Source organism: Mesoplodon mirus (assembly GCF_964341445.2).
Source record: "Mesoplodon mirus genome assembly, chromosome: 3".
Lineage (NCBI taxonomy): Eukaryota > Metazoa > Chordata > Mammalia > Artiodactyla > Ziphiidae > Mesoplodon > Mesoplodon mirus.
The window spans coordinates 121837882-121852332 of record NC_138978.1 but is presented as its reverse complement, the minus strand read 5'-3'; the positions used below and the strand labels follow the sequence as shown (position 1 = coordinate 121852332).

The window sequence follows — 14451 nt, the reverse complement described above, 5'->3', positions numbered from 1 at the left end:
AGAAGAGTGAGGAGAAAGAGAGAATCAGGATGAAATGATAAAGAACCCAGAGCCTGAACAACACAGAGCCTAAGACATTTGCCTGCCCCAAGGCTTCTAGCTCCATCCCCAACCTCCAGAATTGGGGGGGGGGTGCTGGAGACAGGAGGGCCCTGACCCTTAGTGATAGGTGCAGCATGCTTTCATCCAGACCCCCTGCACCTGTTCTGGGAGCTGCCAGAGTTACTCTTACCGTTCTCATTGTCACCACCTGGGACGATAACTGCTAGCAATAGAAGTGGCAGAAGCAGCATTTCATTGGGAAGTAGAACTTCTGACCTTCAGAGCTGGCGTTTGATCTCTAATTTCAGCAAACCTTTTTCTCAGTACTCTATTGTGCTTCCTCTCTCTTCCAACTGACAAATCTCTTCCTCACCCACACTGCACGTCACAGAAATACTGTGTCTTCTACAGCTCTGTGCTCCCACTCTGACTCTCATTTCCGCTCCAGCCCTTGACTTGTAGACTTTTTTTAATGTCTCTGGCGTCCAGCTGTTCTCCTTGACCTTAGCTTCCTTCATATTTATTACTTCAGAAAAGCTCCCGTGTGGTGTTAAAAGGTTATTTCACCTCCCCAATCCTTTATTTCCACATCTGTTAAATAAGAGGGTAATATTAAACAATTGCTCTGCTTCCAGTCTCTTTTAATCTAGAAGAATTCCTTTGGTTTATACACCCAACTGGACCTCCTTCCTCACTGCCCCTTTCCTCTGGCACTTTGTCATTACCTCTTCCCAAAGTTCTCAATGGCCCCTCTTTCTTATCTCATCCCTCTTACCTGGTCTCTCTAACCCACATATGGTTTCTGAGTGTGGGTGTGTGTTGACAATCATTTACATGCAGGCAAAGCATTTAAATCACTGCTTTAGTTTATTTGATTCTGGGACCCAAATGCCAGAATTAAATATGATAAATACTGCAGTTTATATTCTGAGCAAAATTCTCTTACATCATAGCAATTTTTGAAGTTGAAAATTACATTTGCTACTGGTATATGAACTTCTTTTCAGTAGTTCTCGACCTTTGGGGCTTTCAGTAACAAATCTTCATGAGACAAGTAAAACTTCAGGAGTTATGTGTGGCTCCAGCCCAAGTCAAAGATAATTTTTGTTGTAGGTGGTAGGACCTCCTTCTTCTTTTGTATTATTTTATAATCTCAATCTACATTTTGGTCTTTCCTATCACCAAATAAAGCACTGCTAGGTGAGCAAGTAGCCTGGCATTTTTTCACCAAAAGTTCAGAGATGTTTGTCCTAAGATGTTATCTCTTATCTTCTCTTTGGATGCCCTTTGCATGTTTTAGCAATATATTTAGCATTCACTGAGTGAAACAATTGGACTCTAAGCAATATGTTAGCATTAAGGAAAATTCTTGGATTTCTCCAATCAGGAAAAAAATTCCAAATTTGCAGATATGTATCATCTAGCAGAAATGTGATAGTAAAACATCTTAAGTGTAAGAGGTTTTCACTAATTGATCCTATTTACATAGATAAGAAAATGCAAAATGTGTAATGTAACATTCTTTATTCCTGGAAACAAATCAGAATAGACTTCACTTAAGATTATTACTGAATAATTGTAAGCTCCAGAATAACTCTCCAAGTTCCAAAATATTTAAGTTTGAACAATATTCCCAGAATCCAGTATATAATCTAATCTAATCCATTTTTTTTGTGTAACAGCCACAGACAACAGCAGAGACATAATATTAACTGCCTGTACATCATGACATTGTATCATTTTTCTTTTCTTTGTAAGTTTTGAGTTTGGGATAGGACAGCCACGATTCAGTTTATACAACGTACTGTACAGTCACTGGCAAGAACAAATTTTAACAACTTGGTGATATGCAGCCATAATGAGTAGCTTAATTCTCTCACACAGCAAATACAGCACTGACAGTGTGTGGCAGCAAAAGAGGGGTTGTGCAGGTGGCCTTGGAAAGAATACCAAATGGATCAGTGTGAGTGCCCACAATACCTTGGTGTACATTCACAGAGAGACATGATCTGAGAATTGAAAAGTACCAGAGAAAGGGAGATTCTGAGAACTCCAGCCCCCATTTCAGGGAGTCCGACAATGGAAAAGTACACTTGTGCTCTTCATACCATTGTTGCCATCACCATTATTATCCCCTGCTTGGCTGAAACTTGACTAAAGGTACTGAAACACTCACTGGGACATGAAGATGATAGCCAGGAAGAGGGGCACTCAGAACTTAATTTTTACACAAGCCACTCTGCACTAAAACTATAAAGACTCCTCCCTCAATGGCCCATGCCGCCAAAACAAAAGCCTGGGTGGTAGAGTTGGAGTGCCGGCGTGGCCCAGAGACTCCGCCGCTCCAAGTTAGCCCGCGGTGGCACGAGCTTGAACGCATCCCGCAGTTGGTGGACAGCCAGTTGGTCTCAGTGAAGGAGTTTGGGTGTTTCTCATGAAGTGCCACTGATCCCTATGAGAAATATGTTTGTAGTGCTCCATGCCTGCTCAGAGAGTCCAAGAACTGCTAAAAAATAAAAAATTAAAAAATTTAAAAAAAAAAAAAAAAAGAACTGCTAAAAACTGATGGGGAAGATGGCGGAAGACGAAGACGCGGAGATCACCTTCCTCCCCACAGATACATCAGAAATACGTCTACACGTGGAACAACTCCTACAGAACACCTACTGTACGCTGACAGAAGACCTCAGACCCCCCAAAAGGCAAGAAACTCCCCACGTACCTGGGTAGGGCAAAAGAAAAAAGAATAAACAGACACAAAAGAAGAGGGATGGGACCTGCACCAGCGGGAGGGAGCTGTGAAGGAGGAAAGGTTTCCACACACTAGAAGCCCCTTCGCGGGCGGAGACTGCGGGTGGTGGAGCGGGTGAGCTTCGGAGCCCCTGAGGAGAGCGCAGCCACCAGGGTGTGGAGGGCAAAGCGGAGAGATTCCCGCACAGAGGAGCGGTGCCGACCAGCACTCACCAGCCCAAGAGGCTTGTCTGCTCACCCGCCGGCGCAGGCAGGGCAGGGAGCTGAGGCTCGGGCTTCGGTTGGAGCGCACAGGGAGAGGACTGGGGTTGGCGGCGTGAACACAGCCTGAAGGGGGTTAGTGCACCACGGCTGGCCAGGAGGGAGTACGGGGAAAATTCTGGACCTGCCAAAGGGGCAAGAGACTTTTTGTTTCCTGGTGTGCGAGGAGAGGGGATTAAGAGCGCTGCTTAAAGGACCTCCAGAGACGGGCACAAGCCGCGGCTAATAGCGCGGACCCCACACACGGGCATGAGATGCTGAGACTGCTGCTGCCACCACCAAGAAGCCTGTGTGCGAGCACAGGTCACTCTTCACACCTCCCTTCCGGGGAGGCTGTGCAGCCCGCCACTGCCAGGGTACCGGGATCCAGGGACAACTTCCCCGGGAGAACGCACGGTGCGCCTCAGGCTGGTGCAACGTCACACTGGCCTCTGCCGCCGCAGGCTCGCCCCGCATTCCGTGCCCCTCCTTCCCCCCGGCCTGAGTGAGCCAGAGCCCCCGAATAAGCTGCTCCTTTAACCCCGTCCTGTCTGAGCAAAGAACAGACGCCCTCAGGCGACCTACACGCAGAGGCGGGGCCAAACCCAAAGCTGAGCCCCGGGAGCTCTGTGAACAAAGAAGACAAAGGGAAATCCCTCCCAGCAGCCTCAGAAGCAGCGGATTATCTCCAAAATCAACTTGATGTACCCTGCATCTGTGGAATACCTGAAGAGACAACGAATCACCCCAAATTGAAGAGGTGGACTTTGGGAGCAAGATTTATTATTTTTTCCCCTTTTCCTCTTTATGTGAGTGTGTATGTGTATGCTTCTGTGTGAGATTTTGTCTGTATAGCTTTGCTTTCACCATTTGTCCTAGGGTTCTATCCATCCATTTTATTTGTCGTTGTTGTTGCTGTTTTTACTTTTTAAAAACATTTTTTTCTTAATAATTATTTTTTATGTTAATAAATTTATTTTATTTTATCCTCTTCCATTCTTTCTTTCTTTCTACTTTTTCTCCCTTTTATTCTGAGCCATGTGGATGAAAGACTCTTGGTGCTGCAGCCAGGAGTCAGTGCTGTGCCTCTGAGGTGGGAGAGCCAACATCACGACACTGGTCCACAAGAGACCTCCCAGCTCCACGTAATATCAAATGGCGAAAATCTCCCAGAGATCTCCATCTCAACGCCAAGACCCAGCTTCACTCAACGACCAGAAAGCTACAGTGCTGGACACCCTATGCCAAACAACTAGCAAGACAGGAACACAGCCCCACCCATTAGCAGAGAGACTGCCTAAAATCATAATAAGTCCACAGACACCCCAAAACACACCACCAGACGTGGACCTGCCCACCAGAAAGACAAGATCCAGCCTCATCCACCAGAACACAGGCACTAGTCTCCTCCACCAGGAAGCCTACACAACCCACTGAACCAACTTTATCTACTGGGGACAGACACCAAAAACAGTGGGAACTACGAAACTGCAGCCTGACAAAAGGAGACCCCAAACACAGTAAGACAAGCAAAATGAGAAGACAGAAAAACACACAGCAGATGAAGGAGCAAGATAAAAACCCACCAGACCTAACAAATGAAGAGGAAATAAGCAGTCTACCTGAAAAAAAATTCAGAATAATGATAGTAAAGATGACCCAAAACCTTGGAAATAGAATAGAGAAAATGCAAGAAAAGTTTAACAAGGACGTAGAAGAACTAAAGATGAAACAAGCAATGATAAACAACACAATAAATGAAATTAAAAATACTCTAGAAGGGATCAATAGCAGAATAACTGAGGCACAAGAACAGATAAATGACCTGGAAGATAAAATAGTGGAAATAACTACTACAGAGCAGAAGAAAGAAATAAAAACGAAAAGAACTGAGGACAGTCTCAGAGACCTCTGGGACAACATTAAACACACCAATATTCGAACTATAGGGGTTCCAGAAGAAGAAGAGAAAAAGAAAGGGACTGAGAAAATATTTGAAGAGATTACAGTTGAAAACTTCCCTAATATGGGAAAGGAAATAGTTAATCAAGTACAGGAAGCACAGAGAGTCCATACAGGATAAATCCAAGGAGAAACACGACAACACACATATTAATCAACTGTCAAAAATTAAATACAAAGAAAACATATTATAAGCAGCAAGGCAAAAACAACAAATAACACACAAGGGAATCCCCATAAGGTTAACAGCTGATCTTTCAGCAGAAACTCTGCAAGCCAGAAGGGACTGGCAGGACATATTTAAAGTGATGAAGGAGAAAAACCTACAAGCAAGATTACTCTACCCAGCAAGGATCTCATTCAGATTTGATGGAGAAATGAAAACGTTTACAGACAAGCAAAAGCTGAGAGAGTTCAGCACCACCAAACCAGCTTTACAACAAATGCTAAAGGAATTTCTCTAGTCAAGAAACACAACAGAAGGAAAAGACCAACAATAATGAACCCAAAACAATTAAGAAAATGGGAATAGGAACATACATATCGATAATTACCTTAAATGTAAATGGACTAAATGCTCCCACCAAAAGACACAGATTGGCTGAATGGATACAAAAACAAGACCCATATATATGCTGTCTACAAGAGACCCACGTCAGACCTAGAGACACATACAGACTGAAAGTAAGGGGATGGAAAAAGATATTCCATGCAAATGGAAATCAAAAGAAAGCTGGAGTAGCAATTCTCATATCAGACAAAATACACTTTAAAATGCAGACTATTAGAAGAGACAAAGAAGGACACTACATAATGATCAAGGGATTGATCCAAGAAGAAGGTATAACAACTGTAAATATTTATGCACCCAACATAGGAGCACCTCAATACATAAGGCAAATACTAACAGTCATAAAAGGGAAAATCAACAGTAACACATTCATAGTAGGGGATTTTAACACCCCACTTTCACAAATGGACAGATCTTCCAAAATGAAAATAAATAAGGAAACACAAGCTTTAAATGATACATTAAACAAGATGGACTTAATTGATATTTATAGGACATTCCATCCAAAAACAACAGAATACACATTTTTCTCAAGTACTCACGGAACATTCTCCAGGATAGATCATATCTTGGGTCAAAAATCAAGCCTTGGTAAATTTAAGAAAATTGAAATTGTATCAAGTATCTTTTCTGACCACAATGTTATGAGACTAGATATCAATTACAGGAAAAGAGCTGTAAAAAATACAAACACATGGAGGCGAACCAATACACAACTTAATAACGAAGTGATCACCGAAGAAATCAAAGAGGAAATAAAAAAATACCTAAAAACAAATGACAATGGAAACATGACGACCCTAAACTTATGGGATGCAGCAAAAGCAGTTCTAAGAGGGAAGTTTATAGCAATACAATCCTACCTTAAGAAACAGGAAACATCTCGAATAAACAACCTCACCTTGCACCTAAAGCAATTAGAGAAAGAAGAACAAAAAACCAAAAAAACCCAAAGTTAGCAAAAGGAAAGAAATCATAAAAATCAGATCAGAAATAAATGAAAAAGAAATGAAGGAAACGATAGCAAAGATCAATAAAGCTAAAAGCTGGTCCTTTGAGAAGATAAATAAAATTGATAAACCATTAGCCAGACTCATCAAGAAAAAAAGGGAGAAGCCTCAAATCAATAGAATTAGAAATGAAAAAGGAGAAGTAACAAATGACACTGCAGAAATAAAAAAGATCATGAGACATTACTACAGGCAACTCTATGCCAATAAAATGGACAGCCTGGAAAATGGACAAATTCTTAGAAATTGCACAACCTGCCAAGACTGAATCAGGAAGAAATAGAAAATATGAACAGACCAATCACAAGCACTGAAATTGAAACTGTGATTAAAAATCTTCCAACAAACAAAAGCCGAGGACCACATGGCTTCACAGGCGAATTCTATCAAACATTAAGAGAACAGCTAACACCTATCCTTCTAAAATTCTTCTAAAATATAGCAGAGGGAGGAACACTCCCAAACTCATTCCACGAGGCCACCATCACCCTGATACCAAAACGAGACAAGGATGTCACAAAGAAAGAAAACTACAGGCCAATATCACTGATGAACATAGATGCAAAAATCCTCAACACAATACTAGCACACAGAATCCAACAGCACATTAAAAGGATCATACACCATGATCAAGTGGGGTTTATCCCAGGAATGCAAGGATTCTTCAATATATGCAAATCAATCAATGTGATACACCATATTAACAAACTGAGGGAGAAAAACCATATGATCATCTCAATAGATGCAGAGAAAGCTTTTGAAAAAATTCAACACCCATTTATGATAAAAACCCTGCAGAAAGTAGGCATAGGGGGAACTTTCCTCAACATAATAAAGGCCACATATGACAAACCCACAGCAAACATCGTCCTCAATGGTGAAAAACTGAAATCATTTCCACTAAGATCAGGAACAAGACAAGGTTGCCCACACTCACCATTCTTATTCAACATAATTTTGGAAGTTTTAGCCACAGCAATCAGAGAAGAAAAGGAAATAAAAGGAATCCAAATTGGAAAAGAAGTAAAGCTGTCACTGTTTGCAGATGACATGATACTATACATAGAGAATCCTAAAGATGCTACCAGAAAACAACTAGAGCTAAACAATGAATTTGGTAATGTAGCAGGATACAAAATTAATGCACATAAATCTCTGGCATTCCTATACACTAATGATGAAAAATCTGAAAGTGAAATCAAGAAAACACTCCCATTTACCATTACAACAAAAAGAATAAAATACCTAGGAATAAACCTACTTAAGGAGAGAAAAGATCTGTATGCAAAAAATTATAAGACACTGATGAAAGAAATAAAAGATGATACAAATAGATGGAGAGATATACCATGTTCTTGGATTGGAAGAATCAACATTGTGAAAATGACTCTACTACCCAAAGCAATCTACAGATTCAATGCAATCCCTATCAAACTACCACTGGCATTTTTCACAGAACTAGAACAAAAAATTTCACAATTTGTATGGAAACACAAAAGACCCCGAATAGCCAAAGCAATCTTGAGAACGACAAACAGAGCTGGAGGAATCAGGCTCCCTGACTTCAGACTATACTACAAAGCTATAGTAATCAAGACAGTATGGTACTGGCACAAAAAGAGAAAGACAGATAAATGGAACAGGATAGAAAGCCCAGAGATAAACCCACGCACATATGGTCACCTTATCTTTGATAATGGAGGCAGGAATGTACAGTGGAGAAAGGACAGCCTCTTCAATAAGTGGTGCTGGGAAAACTGGATAGGTACATGTAAAGGTATGAGATTAGATCACTCCCTAACACCACACACAAAAATAAGCTCAAAATGGATTAAAGACCTAAATGTAAGGCCAGACACTATCAAACTCTTACAGGAAAACATAGGCAGAACACTCTATGACATAAATCACAGCAAGATCCTTTTGGACCCACCTCCTAGAGAAATGGAAATAAAAACAAAGATAAACAAATCGGACCTAATGAAACTCCAAAGCTTTTGCACAGCAAAGGAAACCATAAACAAGACCAAAAGACAACTCTCAGAATGGGAGAATATATTTGCAAATGAAGCAACTGACAAAGGATTAATCTCCAAAACTTACAAGCAGCTCATGCAGCTGAATAACAAATAAACAAACAACCCAATCCAAAAATGGGCAGAAGACCTAAATAGATATTTCTCCAAAGAAGATATACAGACTGCCCACAAACACATGAAAGAATGCTCAACATCATTAATCATTAGAGAAATGCAAATCAAAACTACAATGAGATATCATCTCACACCAGTCAGAATGGCCATCATCAAAAAATCTAGAAACAATAAATGCTGGAGAGGGTGTGGAGAAAAGGGAACACTCTTGCATTGCTGGTGGGAATGTGAATTGGTACAGCCACTATGGAGAACAGTATGGAGGTTCCTTAAAAAACTACAAATAGAACTACCATATGACCCAGCAATCCCACTACTAGGCATATACCCTGAGAAAACCATAATTCAAAAAGAGACATGTACCAAAATGTTCATTGCAGCTCTATTCACAATAGCCCGGAGCTGGAAACAACCTATGTGTCCATCATCGGATGAATGGATAAAGAAGATGTGGCACATATATACAATGGAATATTACTCAGCCATAAAAAGAGACGAAACTGAGCTATTTGTAATGAGGTGGATAGACCTAGAGTCTGTCATACAGAGTGAAGTAAGTCAGAAAGAGAAAGACAAATACCGTATGCTAACACATATATACGGAATTAAAAAAAAAAAATGTCATGAAGAACCTAGGGGTAAAACAGGAATAAAGACACAGACCTACTTGAGAATGGACTTGAGGATATGGGGAGGGGGAAGGGTAAGCTGTGACAAAGCGAAAGAGAGGCATGGACATATATACACTACCAAACGTAAGGGAGATAGATAGTGGGAAGCAGCCGCAGAGCACAGGGAGATCAGCTCGGTGCTTTGTGACCGCCTGGAGGGGTGGGATGGGGAGGGTGGGAGGGAGGGAGATGCATGAGGGAAGGGATGTGGGAACAGATGTATATGTATGACTGATTCACTTTGTTATAAAGCAGAAACTAATAAAAAAAATTCAAAAAAAAATTTTTAAAAAAAAAATAAATAAATAAAATTGTTCTCTCCTGTTTCACCAGAACACAGCTCTGCCACATAATAGAAAATTCCAACATCAGTGCCTTCACGGTGTGTACAGTTACTTGGAATGTCACTGTTCAAGTCTCAGAATTTTGCCTGGATGCCCCCCATGTGGTGACAGGCACCCTGGGGCTCTTTTTTGAAGGAAGTTGCTCAGTAGGAGGGGTGGCAGACTGAGGAGGCATCAGGTAGGAAAAAAAAAAAGTCATGTACCAAAATGTTCATTGCAGTTCTATTTACAATAGCCAGGAGATGGAAACAACCTAAGTGTCCATCATCGGGTGAATGGATAAAGAAGATGTGGCCCATATATACAATGGAATATTACTCAGCCATATAAAGAAACGAAACTGAGCTATTTGTAATGAGGTGGATGGACCTAGAGTCTGTCATACAGAGTGAAGTAAGTCAGAAAGAGAAAGACAAATACCATATGCTAACACATATATATGGAATTTAAGAAAAAAAATGTCATGAAGAACCTAGGGGCAAGACAGGAATAAAGACTCAGACCTACTAGAGAATGGACTTGAGGATATGGGGAGGAGGAAGTGTAAGCTGTGACAAAGTGAGAGAGTGGCATGGACATATATACACTACCAAATGTAAAATAGATAGCTAGTGGGAAGCAGCCACATAGCACAGGGAGATCAGCTTGGTGCTTTGTGACCACCTAGAGGTGTGGGATAGGGAGGGTGGGAGGGAGACCCAAGAGGGAAGATATATGGGAACATATGTATATGTATAACTGATTCACTTTGTTATAAAGCAGAAACTAACACACCATTGTAAAGCAATTGTACTCCAATAAAGATGTAAAAAAAAAATAGGAAAACCCTGGGTGGAAACAAATATTTCAAAATCCCGATTATTCCAATCAAGAGGCTCAGAAGAAAAGGTCCTGCCTTTGTTGGTGAAAAGTAGAGTGAGAGGATAGGGTTGAAAATGTGAAAATTTACCCCTGATTTCCCTAAGTTCCCTACAAAAATAAATACAACAAATATCCTAAGTCTACTCCAAAAGCAAGGAAGACACACATCAGGCACAGAAGTAAGATTTCTGCAGGACGACATAGGACCTTCCACAGAAGTACAAGGCAGCGGCCCAAGTGAGCTGGTATCTAATGGTTGCCTGAGAGCTGCTACTGTGTGCAATCCTATACAGTCTGAGTGGTGGTCACAGTACCTAAGATTATTAAAATTATATACAAATGGAGCCTGGATATAAGAATTTCCTGAATTGACAAAAACGTTAAGCCATGTAAGAAAAACTAAATCCAGCTTATTTTATGAATGTAAGTGAAGCTCAACCTAGGTTATTTTTTGTAAATGGCTCTGACAATCATAAAAGAAACATAAGTCATCTTCCTAAAAATGGCCTGAGATTATCACTTTTAACCAATCTCCTGCCATCTGGAAACCTCCACTGTAATAACTAATCATTGTAAAAATTAATAACTTCCTCATTTTTTTTCTCTATAAGTCATTCTATAACTTCATGTTCCCGAGCTGTGAATTTGAAAGCTCCCAGTTTGTGAACTGTTTTTATATGTACAATAAACTCTTACTAAATATTACTTATTGATTTGGTGGTTTTAATTTTGCTATTTCTGGATTTTTGACAAGATGTTAAACTAAAGAGAGAAAACTGAAGCAAATGTGTAGCCTGTGGTATTACTTTTTTTTTTTAGTTTGTGATTTTAACCAAGTGCTAATAGTTAACAATAGACCCAAAAATGACAAGTATATTTTGACCTACTTATTTATTTATGCAAGCATTCATTTTTTAACAAGTATTTATTGAGTGCCTACTGTTTGCATCTGCAGTAGCTCTGAACTACTTCTTCACCATTCAAATTGTCATCACCCATCCTACCTCTTCCCAAACTTGGAAGTGAGTTCACAGACTTTCTTTTAGCTTGGAAACCTTGCTTGGCTTAGTCTTGTCCAGGATCCATAGATACTTTTTTTTTAAATAAATTTATTTACTTTACTTATTTTTGGCTGCACTGGGTCTTCATTGCTGCTCACGGGCTTTCTCTAGTTGCAGCAAGCAGGGGCTACTCTTCATTGTGGTGCGCGGGTTTCTCATTGTGGTGGTTTCTCTTGTTGCGGAGCATGGGCTCTAGGCATGTGGGCTTCAGTAGTTGTGGCACGTGGGCTCAGTAGTTGTGGCTCGCAGGCTCCAGAGTGCAGGCTCAGCAGCTGTGGTGCATGGGCCCAGCTGCTCCGCAGCATGTGGGATCTTCCCGGACCAGGGCTCGAATCCACGTCTCCTGCATTGGCAGGCGGGCTCTCAATCACTGTGCCACCAGGGAAGCCCCAGGATCCATAGATTCTTAAGTGTTGGGGAAAACCTCAAAGTTGATCTGTAAGGGACATCTTTTCAGTGAAAATTTACCTGCTTCCCCAGTTACTTGGACACGGAGAGATTTAAACTTCTGAGACAGACTGATTGGCAAACCCACTGCATTTTTGCCTTATTGACCATTCAATCCAAACTGGATGATTTGGGGTTTCAGTTTGTTTTTTTATATGACATTGTCCCTGTGCATTTACTTTTCTTCTTGCTGTTCTCTATCTTTTGAGAGTGCATAGAGTGAGGTCCCTATGATCCTTATAGCTGAATAACAGATACACATTCAGGTAAATCTGGATTTCAAATTCTAGTATCACATTCTATTTTATCATTTGCTTGCATCTGCTATTGATGAGGAAACTTCTGCCCGTCTATTTGTTACTACTTTGCAGGAAATTTTTTCTCTCTAAAGGTTTTCCATCCTTTCTTCCACTCTTTTATAATGGAACAGCTCAGACTCTGGAGTTTCATATTATAGTGTGAGTATCTCATAATTGCTTATTCATTTTTTTTACTGAGGTGAAACATAACAAAAAATTAACCATTTTAAAGTGTACAATTCAGAGGCATTTAGTACATTACTATGTTGTGCAACCACCAGCTCTAACAACTTCCACAACATTTTTATCACCCCAAAAATATCCCATACCCATTAAGTAATCATCACATTCCATTTCTCCTTCACCTAAGACCCCTACTAGCCAATAATCTTCTTTCTGGATTTACCTATTCAGAATACTTCATATAAATGGAATCATGCATTGTGTGTCCTTTAGTGTCTGGTTTCTTTCACTTAGCAAATGGTTTTGGGGGTACATCAAGGTTCCATTATGTATTACTCCTTCATTCCTTTTTTGGCTGAATAATAGTCCATTGTAAGTATATGCCACGTTTTGTTTATTCATTCATTAATGAAAGGACATTTGTGTGTTTTCTTCTATTTACTATTCACTATTGTGAATAGTGCTTCTATGTACGTCCATGTACAAATATTTGTTTGAACATCTATATTCAACCATCATGGGTGTTATACCTAGAAGTGGAATTGCTGAGTCAAATGGCTACCTGTGTTTAACTTTGAGTAACATCCAAACAGATTTCCATAGCACCTGTAGAGTTGTACATTCCAACAAGCAATATGTGAGGGATGGAATTCTAGATAGATAAATAGATAGATAGAGAGATAGGCACATACTATATTAGAAGTAAAAACTAGTATTTTAAAATAAATATGTATTATTAACTACTTAAAAATAAACTAATAATAGAGAATGTTTTAAATATTTTTGCATTTCTCCTTAACACTTGACTTAGTAGAAGAAAGCTATATTTTCATATCTGCTTCCAAATACAATCCGATGCAACTTTACATGTCATATAGTCTCTGGAAAACAATGTACACTAAAATATAACATCTTGATATTGTTATAAGAATAGCTTTGAACTCATGGACCCTCAGAAAGGGTTACAGAAATCCGCAGGTATCCCTGAAAACACCCTGAGAACAACTGGCCTAGATCTGGTACTTCTTTAGGGGATATGTAAAGGTATCGCATCTTCTTTCTAAGTTAGAATATTTCTAAAAAAGATACATCCTCCTAAATAACTATCTCATTACCCTGAGATAACCAAAGACAGAATAAGTACTTGATTCTTTCCATATATTTACCAGTTTTTGAGAGAATGAATTGTTTATACAGCTTCCAATGAGTTAGTTTTTGCATTATTGCATACTAATGAATTTCAGCATATTAGAAATGCTTGAATCTATCCTAACCATTGTTTTTCTTGAGGTTCAAATTGTCCCATCTGTGACATGGGATCCTTTCAAGCCAGTTGCTTATGAATTCTTTCAACATGCCTTTATCGTTGAGCTTTCCTTTACCTTCTGGCATGGCAAAGTTGTTCCAGACTCTTGTAGAAACTTCCTGCCCCGAACTAGAAATTAGCCATTTCTCCAAGGTGCTTTGCTTCCTTTTAGTGGTAAAATATTATGTGGAAGCCATAATCTGAGTCCTAAGTCTTGGTTTCTGGGCTTTTTAAGTGATCAGGACCTTTTTTTTAAAGGCTAAATATCATGATTTTATATTTATACTTTCAATTCTAGTTTAAAACTACAGAGTTTTATTCATCTGTCTCACATCAACTTCTCTTCTCCCACACAGAAAATCCTGGTTCCCAATGAATCAACAAAATTATGTATTCACCTAACCCTCCTGTACAGTATACTCTATACTATCCACCTATCCCACTATACATTGTATCTCACTGGACTATACACACATAATAGTCTTAGAATAACAATAAAAACACTACCAGCAACAATATAATTTTTGGTAATTTAAGATTTGTTTTCTTA

At 39.7% G+C, this 14451-nt stretch overlaps 1 protein-coding gene across 4 annotated transcripts in view; it reads right to left on the bottom strand.

Annotated features, from left to right (window-relative positions):
• LOC309799845 (T-cell surface glycoprotein CD1b-1-like) overlaps positions 1-14451 on the bottom strand; it is a 90261-nt gene that overhangs the window by 19599 nt on the left and 56211 nt on the right. Inside the window, exon 1 of one of the 4 annotated variants that reach the window (XM_082613450.1) lies at positions 233-319. The exons of the other annotated variants lie outside the window; for them this stretch is intronic. Within the exon in view, the coding sequence (XP_082469576.1) occupies positions 233-293 (61 nt within the window). The 5' untranslated portion in view covers positions 294-319. Of the gene's footprint in view, positions 1-232; positions 320-14451 lie in introns of those variants that run through there. 4 annotated transcript variants of the gene reach the window in all.